Below are 14,310 nucleotides of genomic sequence, written 5' to 3' on the forward strand. Positions count from 1 at the left end.
GACCCGTGTTCAGTTGGACATGCGGCTGTACGGTTGGGTATCGGCCCGTATGAGGGAGTTCGTAGGGTGTCCTGATACGACCATGTTCTTGGATTCAGCTCCCGCGTTAAACCCTCATCCCTCCGGAGGTCTAGTCCTCATAGAGCGCAGCAGGAACGAGTCCCGGAACACGAACATGAATTGGTAGAATTTGCACTTCCGGTTGCCTCGACAATGGGTTCTTTGAACGGGTTCTTTGGTTAGATGTCTGTTGGTGACACAATATGTTTGGGTTCCTGTCATTAACGAAGCTGGAACCAACGAATGTTTGAGTTCAGCGATTCATTGATCATCAGAATGTTTACGGATTAGTGTTCCGTCGATCAACTTTTTGATGAATCAAGCAGCTGGTTTCAGCTCAAATGTTGAGTTTATCACTAATAGAACATGAGGCAAACTAAAAGGTCAAGCTCAAAGTGTGGTTCTACTGTGGTTCTACTGCCTTTAACTGTGGTTCTACTGTCTTTAGCTGTGGTTCTACTGTCTTTAACTGTGGTTCTACTGCGGTTCTACTGTCTTTAGCTGTGGTTCTACTGTGGTTCTACTGTCTTTAACTGTGGTTCTACTGTGGTTCTACTGTCTTTAGCTGTGGTTCTACTGTGGTTCTACTGTCTTTAACTGTGGTTCTACTGTCTTTAACTATTGTTCTACGATAAAACATACGTCAGCGGATCCTTATCCGTATTGAAGGAAATGACATAACTTACATAACTACTGGTGTTCTGAGGGCTCCGGTCTGTAGTGCTTGCATGTTCATGATGTTGGCAGGATGAGGGTTCAGCAGGCTGTTGCCGTGTTCTTCAATGACAGCGCACCGAATTCTCTGACTGCAGGTTCAACAACTCAAAGAGGAGGAAACGCTGTTTTCACGGTTGCGTGCCGGACGACTTGTAGCCGGACGAGCCTGAACAACGTGACTAAGAACCTCTGCTGATGTAAAGATGTCGAGCTGTTTGAGAAGAATCTAGGTCAGGCAGAGCAGGGCGAGCAACCTCCATGATGAACTGACCATGAGAGAGAGAGAAAGAGAGAGGGAGAGAGCGAGAGAGAGAGAGAGAGAGAGAGAGAGAGAGAGAGAGAGAGAGAGAGAGAAGAGAGAGAGGGAGGGAGAGAGAGGGAGAGAGAGAGGGAGAGAGGGAGAGAGGAGAGAGGGAGAGAGAGAGAGAGAGAGAAAGAGAGAGAGGGAGGGAGAGAGAGAGAGAGAGAAAGAGAGAGAGAGGAGAGAGGGAAAGAGAGAGAGAGGAGAGAGGGAGAGAGAGAGAGAGGGAGAGAGAGAGGGAGAGAGAGAGAGGGAGAGAGGAGAGAGGAGAGAGGGAGGATTTGAGGAACTGTTGTGAAGAGAAGCCTTGTTTGTTAATAGCGGTGCAGTCAGAACAATACGTCTCTGTGTACAGTGAGTTATGTATTCATGCATTCATATGTGATAGAAGTCAATTAATTATCATAACCGGGAGATTATGTGTTCGGACGTTTGTCTCCGTGTGAGTGTGTGTCTCTGTGTCTGTCCACGGCTAACCTTGCATACTGCTGGACCCATAAGATGAATATATATACATATATATATATATATATATATATATATATATATATATATATATATATATATATATATGTGTTGTTGCTTTTATTGTCAGACGTTTTGGTCAGTGAAGTTCGTGATGCGTTTGAAGCTGCTGTGGATGAATAAAGTGTCAGCAAAATGTCTCTCTCTATCTCTCTCTCTCTCTATCCCTCTATCTCTCTCTCTATCTTTCTCTCTCTTTCACTCTCTCTCTGTCTCTCTCTCTCTCTATCCCTCTATCTCTCTCTCTGTCTCTCTCTCTCTGTCTCTCTCTCTCTCCCTCTTTCTTCACATGTATATAAATGAATTGCTCTATTGCTACGACCTTAATGTAATTAAGTACAATATTGTGAATGTAGGTTGTGCGAGATTGAAATGTCAGGACGACAATTCAGAATGTAAAGAAAAATATGCAGCGTTCACAAATTCTACTTTCGACTCGTTGACCTTTTGGAAATAATGAAACTCTTTTAATGAACCTGACCAAAATCATTAGCTACGTCAGATAATATGATCTGAAATATGGAGGAATCGCTTTGAATAAGTGTGATCCAGAACTAAGACCAAAGCGTTCAGTTACTTATTTAATCTTATTTTAACGGTTGCACATTTCCCTGCTGACTTTGGCTAAAGGACTATAACTAGTCCCAGACAGTTGTTGAGGTACATGTGTGAGGAGGTTTCTTTCTGCAGCGTCCTCAACGTTTACGACTATTAAAACAACACGACCTCCATTAAACTCGCTCAACAGACGCATCGACCAGAACTGTCAGTTTCTTCTTGTATCTGTAATATTCCCTTATCCATACAACAAATCACTGCTGCCTGTAAAGGACAGAAGATAGTATTGGTGGTAACAATGTTGTTTAATAACCTTAAATGGTTGACCATAGACTGTATGTAAGACACCCATTGTCTGGTCTGTGGACTGTCGCTTTGAAGCCTTGAGTTCGGCGATTTCGGCATCGCCATCTTGGATTTTTTTCCAACCAAAGAAGATACTACCATATTTGGAATACGGATTTGTCAATCACTGTGTAGCTCCGCCCCTAAATCATCCCCTGCTTTATGGTGTGTTTGACTCTAAATGGAGCATAATGTACTAAATGAACATCATGCTGTATTGAAGAAGACTGTAAACTAGAGATTGAGACCATAAACTCATGTTTACAATGTTTACTGAGGGAATAAATCAAGAGAGAAGTAGAGTCATTTTAGACTAGACTTCTATACAACCAGAGGAGTCGCCCCCTGGTGGACACTAGAGAGAATGCAGCTTTAAGTCACTTTCACATCGGCTTCACTCGGCTCTACCGGAGGTTGCCGCCTGATCTGCACTACGCATTGTTGATTTGTGACGTTATGAATAACTACAGGTTAACAACCTTAAGGTTTGCAGACCTGCAGGACCATGATTTTACTTCCCAACACTGTGGCAATATTGGAAATATGGAGGCTAACAAACCCAGGAACAGAGGTGTAAAAACAGGGTTGCCGTATTAATAATTGGAATAAACAAGGATGAACTGGCAAAAATCCCTTTCACCTCTCTCTCTCTCTCTCTCTCTCTCTCTCTCTCTCTCTCTCTCTCTCTCTCTCTCTCTCTCTCTCTCTGTCTCTCTCTGTCTGCTCTCTCTCTTTTTAAAAATAAACATTCTCTCTCTCAGCCATCTCCTTTTATCTTTTTGTCTCTCTTTTTCCACATTAACTCTCACCATTTTTTTGCCTCTCCCCTCCCATCACACACTCTTACACACTTTCTCTCCCCTAAGCTCATCCTACTCTCTCTCTCTCTCTCTCTGGGGGGTTGAGCGGTCGTAACGTAAGCGCCAGTCATCTCTTATCATCGCCACTGTGTTCCCTGAGCGCTCGGCAGTCCACATCTCTCCCCGTGTCTCTTCGTCTCTCCGTCTCTCCGTCTTGCTCTTCTTCTCTCTCGGTGTCGTTGGTCTCTTGGTCTTCTCCTCCGTCGATGTGACTCTGATAAGTGGGAACTCGATGTCTGCCGTCATGTTCTGTGGTCTGAGGAGGGACGTTGGGGCAAACAATGTTGGTGAGTGCGGAGCCCGTGAAGGAAAATTCCTTCAATGATCGGATTGTCGTCTTTTAATTATTCATTTAGCGGTGTTAAGCTCCCACTGTTGTGGTGATTCTGAACTACACTTCCCAGAAACCACCTGTCATTCAAACATGTTTTTGCTTGGATGTTCTGCAGAACTTTAGGTTTCTGTAGGTGCCTTTTTTTCCTTCTTTTTTTTTCTTTTCCTTTTTTTTCTCAAACCAACATTCACTCCATAACTGAAAGACGTGTCTTGGAGATTTTTCAGAGGTTCTTTCTTGGACTTTGGATTCATGCTTCTGTATTAGATGTTTAATCGGTCTTTCTGTGGGTGAACTGCTGCATGCTAGTTAATAGCCAAAGTAATCATACTGACATTATTACATTTGCTGTGATAGAGATCGATGATAGCGATAATGTCTTTGCTAGATAACGAACTTGATTGATGTTGTGTTCCTTCATTATACCAGCATCAGGAACATGAAGGAGAAAACACAAGCAGCCCGAATCCAACCAATCAAATCATCTTTCCCTCAAAGTTACGTGTTTCACACAGGCGGCAACCTCCGGTTCTGCTGAGTGAAGCTAATGTGGAAGTGTCTCAAAACCTGCATTCTCTCTAGTGTCCACCAGGGGGCGACTCCTCTGGTTGTATAGAAGTCTAGTCTAAAATGACTCTACTTCTCTCTTGATTTATTCCCTCAGTAAACATTGTAAACATGAGTTTATGGTCTCAATCTCTAGTTTACAGTCTTCTTCAATACAGCATGATGTTCATTTAGTACATTATGCTCCATTTAGAGTCAAACAGACCATAAAGAAGGGGATGATTTAGGGGCGGGGCTACACGCTGATTGACAGGTCACTGCCGATATCAGAGCTGTATACGGCATCTATACGTCACTCCGCATTCCGTTCATTCCGTTCATTCCGTTCATTTGTTGCAAAAAAACGTCCGGAATCCAAGATGGCGAAATCGCCGAACTCAAGGCTTCATAACATCAGTCCAAAGACCGATGGGTGACTTCACGACGACTATGTCCACTTCTTATACAGTCTGTGGTTTCACAACATGACGCACACTTAAAGCTGGAGTTGTAGCTTACCTTTTGCATTCAGAGACACCATTTAATGGAGGTAAAAACACAAATGTTCTGCAGGTCTATGCAGTGAAGGTATTGTGGGTAGAATTGGGCTGCAGTTGATGTGCACAGGTCCTGAATCTCAACGGCAGATCTGAGCTTCAAGCAAACTGATGGTGGAAATGAAAAAAACATGTAAAAGTCTGAATGTTTCAACCTGAAGCCTTTTTTTTTTCAGCGTCAAATCACCTACGAGTCTTTTGAGGGTTGAAGAGTTCACACTTTCAAAGGGAAAGTACGACGTTCGTTGTGTTTTTACGTCTGTTTATCTGCTGTAGGGAGAGATGGTGAGACCTTAATTTGGTCCCTGTTGAACTTCCATAACGTGAAATGCCTCCAGTTGTATAGACCAGCTGTTACTGTTCCTATAATGTGCTTTTTCTGCTCATGCATTGGAAGAAACGGTGAAGCTTTGATCTAATTCACGTTTTATTTTCTACTTTAGAAACATTAGCACAGTAGGCTCTGCTACGTGTTTGTAAGCTGTGATGGTTTGCTAGTTTGAATGCGTGTTTGATTGAACATGTCTTTGTAGTATTATCAGTATGAATAGGACCTTGGGTTAGCGTCTGTAGCAGCACTAACCACGTCGCCCGGGGTCGCGTTGAGTGAGCTGGTGGCGAGAGGCGGCGCCGGGTTTAACCTGTGCAACGGGAGGTTCTGGCTAATTATTTCTCTAATGAAAGCCTTTGAAGCTCCCACGGGCGTGTGCACTCCATTGTTGTGGTCGTTTCCAAGTTGCTGAACTCACCCAGAAGTAATATTTACCTCTCAGCACAGAGTCCATTTTTGGAATTGAACCATTTTTAAGGGGGTTGTGGGACAGTTCCATAGCTCACACAACACTATCCTCAGAGCGGAATCCTTCCAGCAGCAGCACCTTCAAGGAAACGTCCCATTTGGCCAATTCCAATGCCTACGATGGAGCCTCTCCCTAAGCGTAGAGGAGGGAGAGGCTCATGCGCTCATATCTTCAAGCAGATAACAAAAACACCTGGTCTTTAAATGCATGCATTGCCCATAATGCTCTGCAAAACTAGATATTTGTCTGGTTTGAACACAGACAGAACTGCCATCTGTCGTGTCCCGTCACGCGTAGAGAGGCTTTTTCTTAGGCCATGCCAAAAGACGCCTCGCCGAGCTCAAACGTTCCATTAGAACTAGGAATCACAACCACCCCGTGGCTAGAGCCTTTAGTGACTTTCACAATGCTAATGATTCCGTACTGCGCATGGAGGGCTTTGAACACATTAGAAACCCAAACGCACTGATAATTGGCGCGCCTCATTTGACGCACGTCAATGGATGCTCCTACGGTGCGCTGCAGGCGACAGATTTGAAATGCCGACACCGCAGAATCAAGAATTTATTAGGAAAAGGTCCTCTTTTCAGGCAACACTTTTGTACATACCTCTCAACACCTTATCTTTGAGATCATTGATATGATGTGCATGAAAGTTGAAGTAGGTAATGTGAAGCTGGCGTCAGGCGATCTGCTAGATGAAAGATGAATCACTCTGTTGGAGTTGTTGGGACGACATTAGTGCTACAGAGTGAAGCTTCTCTTCCCTCATGAACAATCTTTGAGTACAGACACCGTCCTGCGCTACACAAACTCAACAACAAAGCTTTACTTTGGTCTGCCATCGTGTCACAAACAGACATTGAAATAGTGACCGCTGATGTGACGGAAAACAAAACGACATCTGTAATCGCTTCGTGCTCGTTTGACGCCGCAAAATCAAAATAAGGTCGCAGTCGAGGCGGTTTGACATGCGTCATAATGCATCTGATGCGTGTTTGGACATTTTAAAACAAAGGGTGTACTTTAAAACAGGCGTCGGACACTTTCAGGGCCTTAAACCTTTGGTCTGGAAACAGAATACAGAAACTTTACCAAATAGAAGTTTGGATTTGTCACAAAAAAAAAAAAAAAAAACCTTTGGGTCATGTGATTCCCTCCAGTTATTTACTCTTCAGGTGAGGCCACGGCCATGTTGTCCGTTTGATAACTACCCTGACCGACCCTCATGTCCCTTCTGGGACTCCGTACTCCAACCCTACTGCTGCTCATCTTGAAGTGTTCCACACACCTCGATGGTCCAGGCTCAAAACAAATATGACACCAGCACAAACAGATTACGGCCTTTACACTTCATAATATACTGTGTCGGTAGAGTAATAGCAGCGTTAGAGGGTGTTAATAAGGTGAGCTCCATCCTATTTCATGCACCAATGAGCATAGTGGGAGCTCGACGCTCTTCAGCGGCCTCAGAGACTAACTAAGCTGATCGCTGTGCCGGCAAATGTGCCGAAACTCAGGGAAGCTGCTTTTTATTTCCTTCGCTTTTTTTTTTCTCGTGCAGATACGAGACGCTATTGAGGTCTCCCATTCCACCGCATGCTCTGTTTAACTGCTGCAGGCTTCGTCCTCGAGAGGGATTCATTTGGACAAATTAAAGCAGTTATAGGGAAGAGAGCAGCAGGGCAAGACCCAGTATGGATGATTTGTGTCGCGGCGTCTTGAATCCGTCCTTGCCGTTCGGGCGCTGTGGGAACGTCCACTGCTTCTCGTGTTGCCTGCATTGTTTACAGCGTTGACGTAATGTTTTTTTATATCACCGTTAAAGAAACGAGCGCATGAAATGGAGGAGCGATTGAGTACGAGTGAACGGCGAGGTTTGCGCGGGTCGATCCGCTTCGTGTTGTGAGCACTTCAGAGCTGACCGCGCTGAGACTCTAATGGCGACCGCTGTGCGCTGGATGTTACCGTTGGCTGAGCGGTTGTCTCCGCCGTTGTCTCCGCCGTTCCCTACAAACTGCCTTTCAGCTCAGTGTGCTGTGTGACCATAATCCTGCAGGAGGGCGTCTGCTCTGAGAGCGTGACGAGGACGGGAACTCGTTGAAAATATATTCACACTACACACTCATATATATATATATATATATATATATATATATATATATATATATATATATATATATATATATATATATATATATATGTAAGGCGCAGCAGTTGTAGGATTATTTCATACATTATATTCAAAGTGACGTGTCGCCAGAAGTACAAACTTCTCAGCGTACATCGCGGCAGAGCCAAACCATGTGACCTATCAATGAAAGGGCCGTCTCACTCGTCGCCTAAAAGCCACTTATCTCTCATTTTTCATCCTTTCATCCGTCTCTCTTCGCCGGCCTTCTGCTCAACCTCGTCAACGGAGTAAACTGAGCGTCACGTCGGATCCGTGGCATCGAAGCGTCGGCAGAGAGGGAAACTAAACTGTAGCTTCAAAGGACTTTTTGATGTTCTCTTCCCTGCCCTACACCTGCCGAGCTGTTTGCTCCTCACGCCTGCTTCTCTTCTCTCCGTTTCTTTCTTCTCTCTCTGTTTGAACAGCAGCTTTCCTTTTTGTTTGCCATGTTTTAAGGGAGGTTTGCCTCCTATTATGCCGGGTTTAGTGACATATTATGTGTTTGACAGTTGAAAAGCAAAATGCGCGCACATTCTGAACGTCGTCGGCCCGTTTTCAGACGATATCGACACCAACGCTTGTGCCTACACCCACACAATGTGAAAATGATTTTTAACACACGGTTTACGTTGTGAATTGAAACAAAAGTACTTGGTAAGGTTTTGGACTGATGGTTTGGGTTCAAACAGTTTGTTACTTATATGCGGAAGTGAAGCTACATTGCATTCCGGTGGTGTTTTGTTAGATTATGTTGCGTTCTGTTACATTGCTTTACGTGTTGCTTTCTGTGCGCTGCGTCGCGCTGCGTTGTGTTAAGTTGAGTTAAGTTGCATTACTTGCATTACGTTGCTTGACATTACATAGCTTGACATTACGTTGCTTTAGTTACGTTGCTTTATCTTGCATTGCTTTACGTTGCATTGCTTAACATTGCATTGCTTTATGTTGCATTGCTTTACGCTACATTGCTTTACGCTACATTGCTTTACGCTACATTGCTTTACGTAACATTGCGTTGCTTTACGTTGGGTTACTTTGCATTGCGTTACGTTACATTGCGTTACGTTACATTGCGTTACGTTACATTGCGTTACGTTAAGTTGCAATACGTTAAGTTGCAATACGTTACATTGCGTTGCATTACATTGTATTAAGTTGAGTTTTGTTATCTTGCGTTACGCTGATTTGTTACGTTACATTGCTTTATGTTGCGTTGCATTATGTTACGTTACGTTGCATGTGTTGTGTTGCTTTACGTTGCGTTGCGCAGTAACTGAAACTGTGGAGTCAACCCCAAAAAAGGCGATGTAAAACGATGCATCCGTTTTCCTAAGAGTGAGCACTTTGAGTCATCGATATTTGAAAGTTTTACCCCCAAAAAAGTTAAGAGCTTGGAGAGAAAAGAAGTAAAGCGAGGAAACAGAGGAAACAACGTGAGATCATTAGAGCCAAAGCGATGGTGTCACCCGTCCTCACCCCTCCCTCCCTCCCGGCCCTTGCCCACCCCTCAGCCAGATCCACACAGGCTGCAATTAACCACAACAGAGAAGCTATTAAGCGCCCTAATTACTGCTTGTTCCTTCCACGGCCGCTCTCTATGCGTGGGTGAGCGATAGTTGTGTGTGTGTCGGTGGATAAGGATACAATTTGTGCGATGGGGTGGCAGAGTTTGTTTGCATAATTGTGTGTGTTTTTTCTATTTATTTGTCCCGTACGTGTTTGCCTGTATTTGCTCAGCGGGTGGAGGGGGTGATACGGTTCATGTGTGTTTTGTCTTCTCTCTTCTCTCTGTGTGTGTGTGTGTGTGTGTGTGTGTTAGTGCGGCTATACGTGTTAACAATTGTCACACTATGTGCCAGCGTTGTCGCGGACAATAGCTAATTACACATCTTCTTCAACGCCTCAGGCATCATAATGACCGCAATCAGATGCCTTGGAGCTTGTGTGTGTGTGTGTGTGTGTGTGTGTGTGTCATGCACGCACAAAGATACATGTAGACATCTACAATCCTTTTGTACATTTTGCATTGTGTGTGTGATCGACACGTCCTCACGCTTTTAGCATTTTAGCGCGTTGACACATGAATGCGATATTGGAAACTGTGTCAATAGTATAGATGTTGTCTAAAGTTAAGTTAAAGAGACATTTCTGCTAGAGATCGAGGGATCTTCTAGCAGAAATGGACTATAATATTCATAACTATGTTTTCATCACCTGAAACTAAGCATCTTTGTGTTTTCATTAGCTCAGAATAAGCCCTTCATGTCTTCACAGAGTCTGCCCTGTTGCACCTCCATGTTTCTACGGGAGCCCAGAACGGACAAACCAAACTGATTTTGTGTTTTTACGTCCCCGTGGTTACGTCCCCATAGTTCTGCAGAGTGCAGAACTATGTCATCGCCAGCCGCCGTCTGACTTCTGTCTATAGTGTTATTATGGTATGGATGGTCTCATGCGGTCTCTCTGTGGGGTGGCCAAACTTCTAAGGAGTCACGGGCCAAACAATAGTGAATGTGTAGTTTTCAACCAGTCACACTGCAGGAAAACCTGTGTTTCTAGAATCTAGACCATGAAACCATTCGTTTTTTATCAAAATAACTGCACAACACTAATAAACAATGTGATGTTCGACAATCGTTTCTTGGCAATCCGACATGTCACGGAAGTATTTCTGTATCTGCTCGGCCGAAGCGCCCACTTAAAACATTGTCATGGTGTGTTTAAATCTGTAAATAAGTCAAGCAGAAACAGGCGGAATTTGTCAAATATTGGTTTCTGTTCATGACCCATGGGCCGTCTTAAAAGATTATGACGTAAATCCATAAGTCAAATATTAGATAGATAGAGGGTGGTCCGGGTTATCCAATATGAATAATAGTTTCTTCAGTGTCCTCCTCTCCACCTGTTCCAGATTCTCCATCTTGACGATGGAGCCGGCCTTCTTAACCATGTTTGTTAAGTTCTGTTGGTGTCTCCGGCTCCAGTGCTGCTCCCCCCCCCCCCCCCCAGCAGACTACGGAGAAGCTCTGTGCACTGACCACGACAGGCTGGTAGAACATCTCCAACATCTCGCTGCACACGTTGAGATGTGACAAACAGAACAGGCAGGAGTGGTGAAACATTGGTTTAGAGGTTTAGAGGTGGATCATTTCACTAAATTTAGTCGACAGTAAACTAGGATAAGCCTCAATATTCTCAAATATAAAGTCTATGATATCAACAATAAATAATGCCAACTCTATAGAAGCTGTGACTTGACAATTTGCTCTATCGTTTGGGGAAATAGTTGTATTTTAGATCCGGTTAAAATTTTAGTCAGTGCAAAATTTGGTGCAAGTAATGATCGATAATGTGCATAATTTGATACCTTTTCTGAGAAAACAATAGTTTGAAATCAGTGGGAGTTTTCGCTGCCAATCTCTCTGTATTGTAGCCGTGAATGAACAGGTGCTGCCGCCTTTGTCCGCTCTGCTCTGTTTGTATTGTGACGCCTACCTGGAGGTTTTCGGCTGAATACGCGGTTGATTATACCGGCGTTTCGGCTTAAATGCCTCATTCACCGGAATGAAATGGGCTGAGTGCATCGCTACGTTCAATTCACGTCCTTTCAGTGGCGTCTTGTGTTTTCTTTTATGTGCGCAGATGAGACGTGCTGTGTGTCTCCCTTTCTTTTTTATTATTATTATTATTTACAGCAGCAGCCTGCTTCACTTTTAATACAGACGTCAGTGCCTGGTTAGTGCCCAATACAAACACACTCCTGTAGTTTCCCCTCATTCGAGTGTACTATGCATTTTAAGTCAGACAACACAACTTCATAAATGGGCAGCATTGTTATGTTAATGCACTATTGTGTGCAGTGCTTGTACCTTCTGGACATTCATTTGTTGTTGCAGCCTCGCAGATTTTCATTAAGGGTTTTCTGTTTTCATAATGTATTTTTTTTTTTATATCTTCTGGGTCATATTAAACCTAGCCTGAGTCATGATGATTTGCTCACAGATGAAACGCACTTTCATATTCTCAGAGAGAAGGGAAAGACTGCTGCTGTTGCTGTGGAACAACCTCAATTCTTTTGTTGCTACAGAGGAAACTCAGCGGTGTCGAGCGTCGTTTCAAATGCTTTTTGTGTCGTTTCTTCACAATTCCCACCATTGTTTGTTCTAGCTAATGTGTCTTTAACTCAGAAAGCCACAGTGGTGGAATGTAGGAAAGTATATTTACTCAAGTATTGTACTGTACACATTTGAGGTACTTGTTCCATTTTATACTTTTTACTTCTACCGCTGTATCTCAGAAGCAAATGTTACAAATTTTAGAACCAAAATAATTTTTACTCAACTACATCTCAGATCTCAGAGGTACATATTGTACTTTTTACTCCACTACATCTCAGAGGTACACATTGTTTAGAGATACATGGTTCTCACATTATCATTTGTTGATTTCATAGAATATGATGCATTGCTGTAGATTAATCTATTTAACAGTAAATAAAGGAGTTAAAGTGTAACATAAACATGAATGCAGCAGTAATATTATTCCAACAGTAAAACACTGACGGGGAACATTCAACATCGACATTTATTCATTTACTTTAAGTACTTTAAGTACATTTTCCAGATCACACTTTTACTGAAGTTACCTTTTCAAAAAAGGACTTTTACTCGTAGTGGATTATTTTCACAGTGTGGTTTTGATACTTTTACTGCAGTAAATGATCTGAATACTTCTTCCACCACTGGATACAGACTCAACACAGTCATTATACGGTAGTAAAAGTGGACAATAGAATGCTACACATAGTTAAGTACAGAATAGTTGGAACATTCGTCACACACTGTGTGTGTGTGTGTGTGTGTGTGAGTAATGGCGTTTGATGTTATTGATTCAACATGGCGGAAGGGGGGGAATCCACTCGATGTATAATTGAAAAGCTTGTTTTCAACCATGACAGCTTAAACACTCCCCGAGACATCCTGACGCGTTCTGGTTCTTTATATTGACGGGGAGACAAGTAATAACCGCGGGATGATGGAGACAGATTGAAAGTATGCTCAAACGAACATATTACATCGACTCGGTTCCTCTAAAGCTGTACAATTACCTCGGGGAGCCAACAATCTCTCTTCTCTTCAAAAGCAAGTTAAACATAATCCTTCCAGCACTGTATTGTTTGCACATGTATTGTCTCTATTGTTTTTTTTTAAGAGCATGGAGGCGGCTACACATTTTCGCTGTACAAGGATTTTGGAAGAGCTGTCGGGCAACGGCGCTGAACTGGATCTCGTTGTATTATTTTCAGCACCACCGTTAAACTGTGTACTGAACCGTTGTGACCACGTTATCTCCAAACCTCCAAACCTCACCTGTAAACTCCACCATCACTGCTGTTATTATGAAGACTCTGCCACTGCTGCAATGAGACAGCAGTCATTACACACTGATCGTCAAATTTCATGTTCCCATAAACACACACAGACACACACACACACACACACACACACACACACACATTTGTCTGTTGGTGTCACGTCTGTCTTTTCCTCGTCATATCTCAGGAACATCTGCAAATGTTCTCAAAGTTTGGCACAAACGTCCACGTAGACTCACGGATGAGCTGATTAGATTTTGCCCATGTCTCAGGGATCCATATGCTAATTGGGACCATTTTGCATGTATTAATTAATGTTTAATACGATATTTTGGACAGACGTGGATGTAGACTGAAACTCAGGTTGGTCGGTAGAAGCGTACAACCACAGGGCAGTGCTTCTAGTTTCTTTTAAGAACAGCCGCTAACGGAGCTCTGCTATTTAACAGGTTTTTTCCGATAAATTCTTCAAAATAAAATTCTCCTCCTACTTCTGCTGCTTACTCTTCCCACCCTGCAATATTAGAAGACGTGATATATTGGTGGAAAGCTGCAAACATTCCGTGATAAACGAGCTTTTCTTACAAATTCTTCACAATAAAAGTCCAAAGTTTTTTTTTGTTATTTCAAAATCTTTTGTTTTGAAGCAGCAAAATAATGAAATGTTGGGTTTTCATGAGCAGGAACAGGACTCAGACAACGGGTCTCAGCTGAACTCCCTTGATGAAGGCGATCTATGTTTGATAAATTGTGACCACAAGCTGTCCACGCCTCGCCGAGACCCCGACTCAATGCGACCAACACCTCGCCATGTGGTCCGGCTGATCCCATCTCAAAGCGAGCGAGATCGGATCTCGGAGTGCACAGACTCAACAGTTAATAATGCAATAAAAACATATTCATGAACACGCTATGGATCACAAGCTGTGTGTGTGTGTGTGTGTGTGTGTGTGTGTGTATAAATGCTTAACACAAAGTGTGTGTGTGTGTCACTCCACCTAGAGGAGTCCTCAGTCCTCATAGATAATGTAAGGTCACCGCGGCTGCAGCTAGCACAGCAGAGCCCTCTGGCAAAGCTACACACACACACACAAGTGTGTTTGTGTGATTATGTGATATCGCCCTGAGTATCTGTCAGAGCTCACATGTGTGTTCTGTGT

At 43.2% G+C, this 14,310-nt stretch overlaps 1 protein-coding gene across 5 annotated transcripts in view; it reads left to right on the forward strand.

Moving 5' to 3' along the window:
* The window catches only part of LOC137880637 (glutamate receptor-interacting protein 2-like), a 161,688-nt gene that overhangs the window by 96,079 nt on the left and 51,299 nt on the right, over positions 1 to 14,310 (forward strand). Inside the window, exon 1 of one of the 5 annotated variants that reach the window (XM_068722113.1) lies at positions 3,585 to 3,653. The exons of the other annotated variants lie outside the window; for them this stretch is intronic. Within the exon in view, the coding sequence (XP_068578214.1) occupies positions 3,599 to 3,653 (55 nt within the window). The 5' untranslated portion in view covers positions 3,585 to 3,598. Of the gene's footprint in view, positions 1 to 3,584; positions 3,654 to 14,310 lie in introns of those variants that run through there. 5 annotated transcript variants of the gene reach the window in all.

This window comes from Cebidichthys violaceus, unplaced genomic scaffold (genome assembly GCF_023349555.1).
Source record: "Cebidichthys violaceus isolate CVI_PGR_0920_01 unplaced genomic scaffold, fCebVio1.0.p SCAF_29, whole genome shotgun sequence".
Taxonomy (NCBI): Eukaryota; Metazoa; Chordata; class Actinopteri; order Perciformes; family Stichaeidae; genus Cebidichthys; species Cebidichthys violaceus.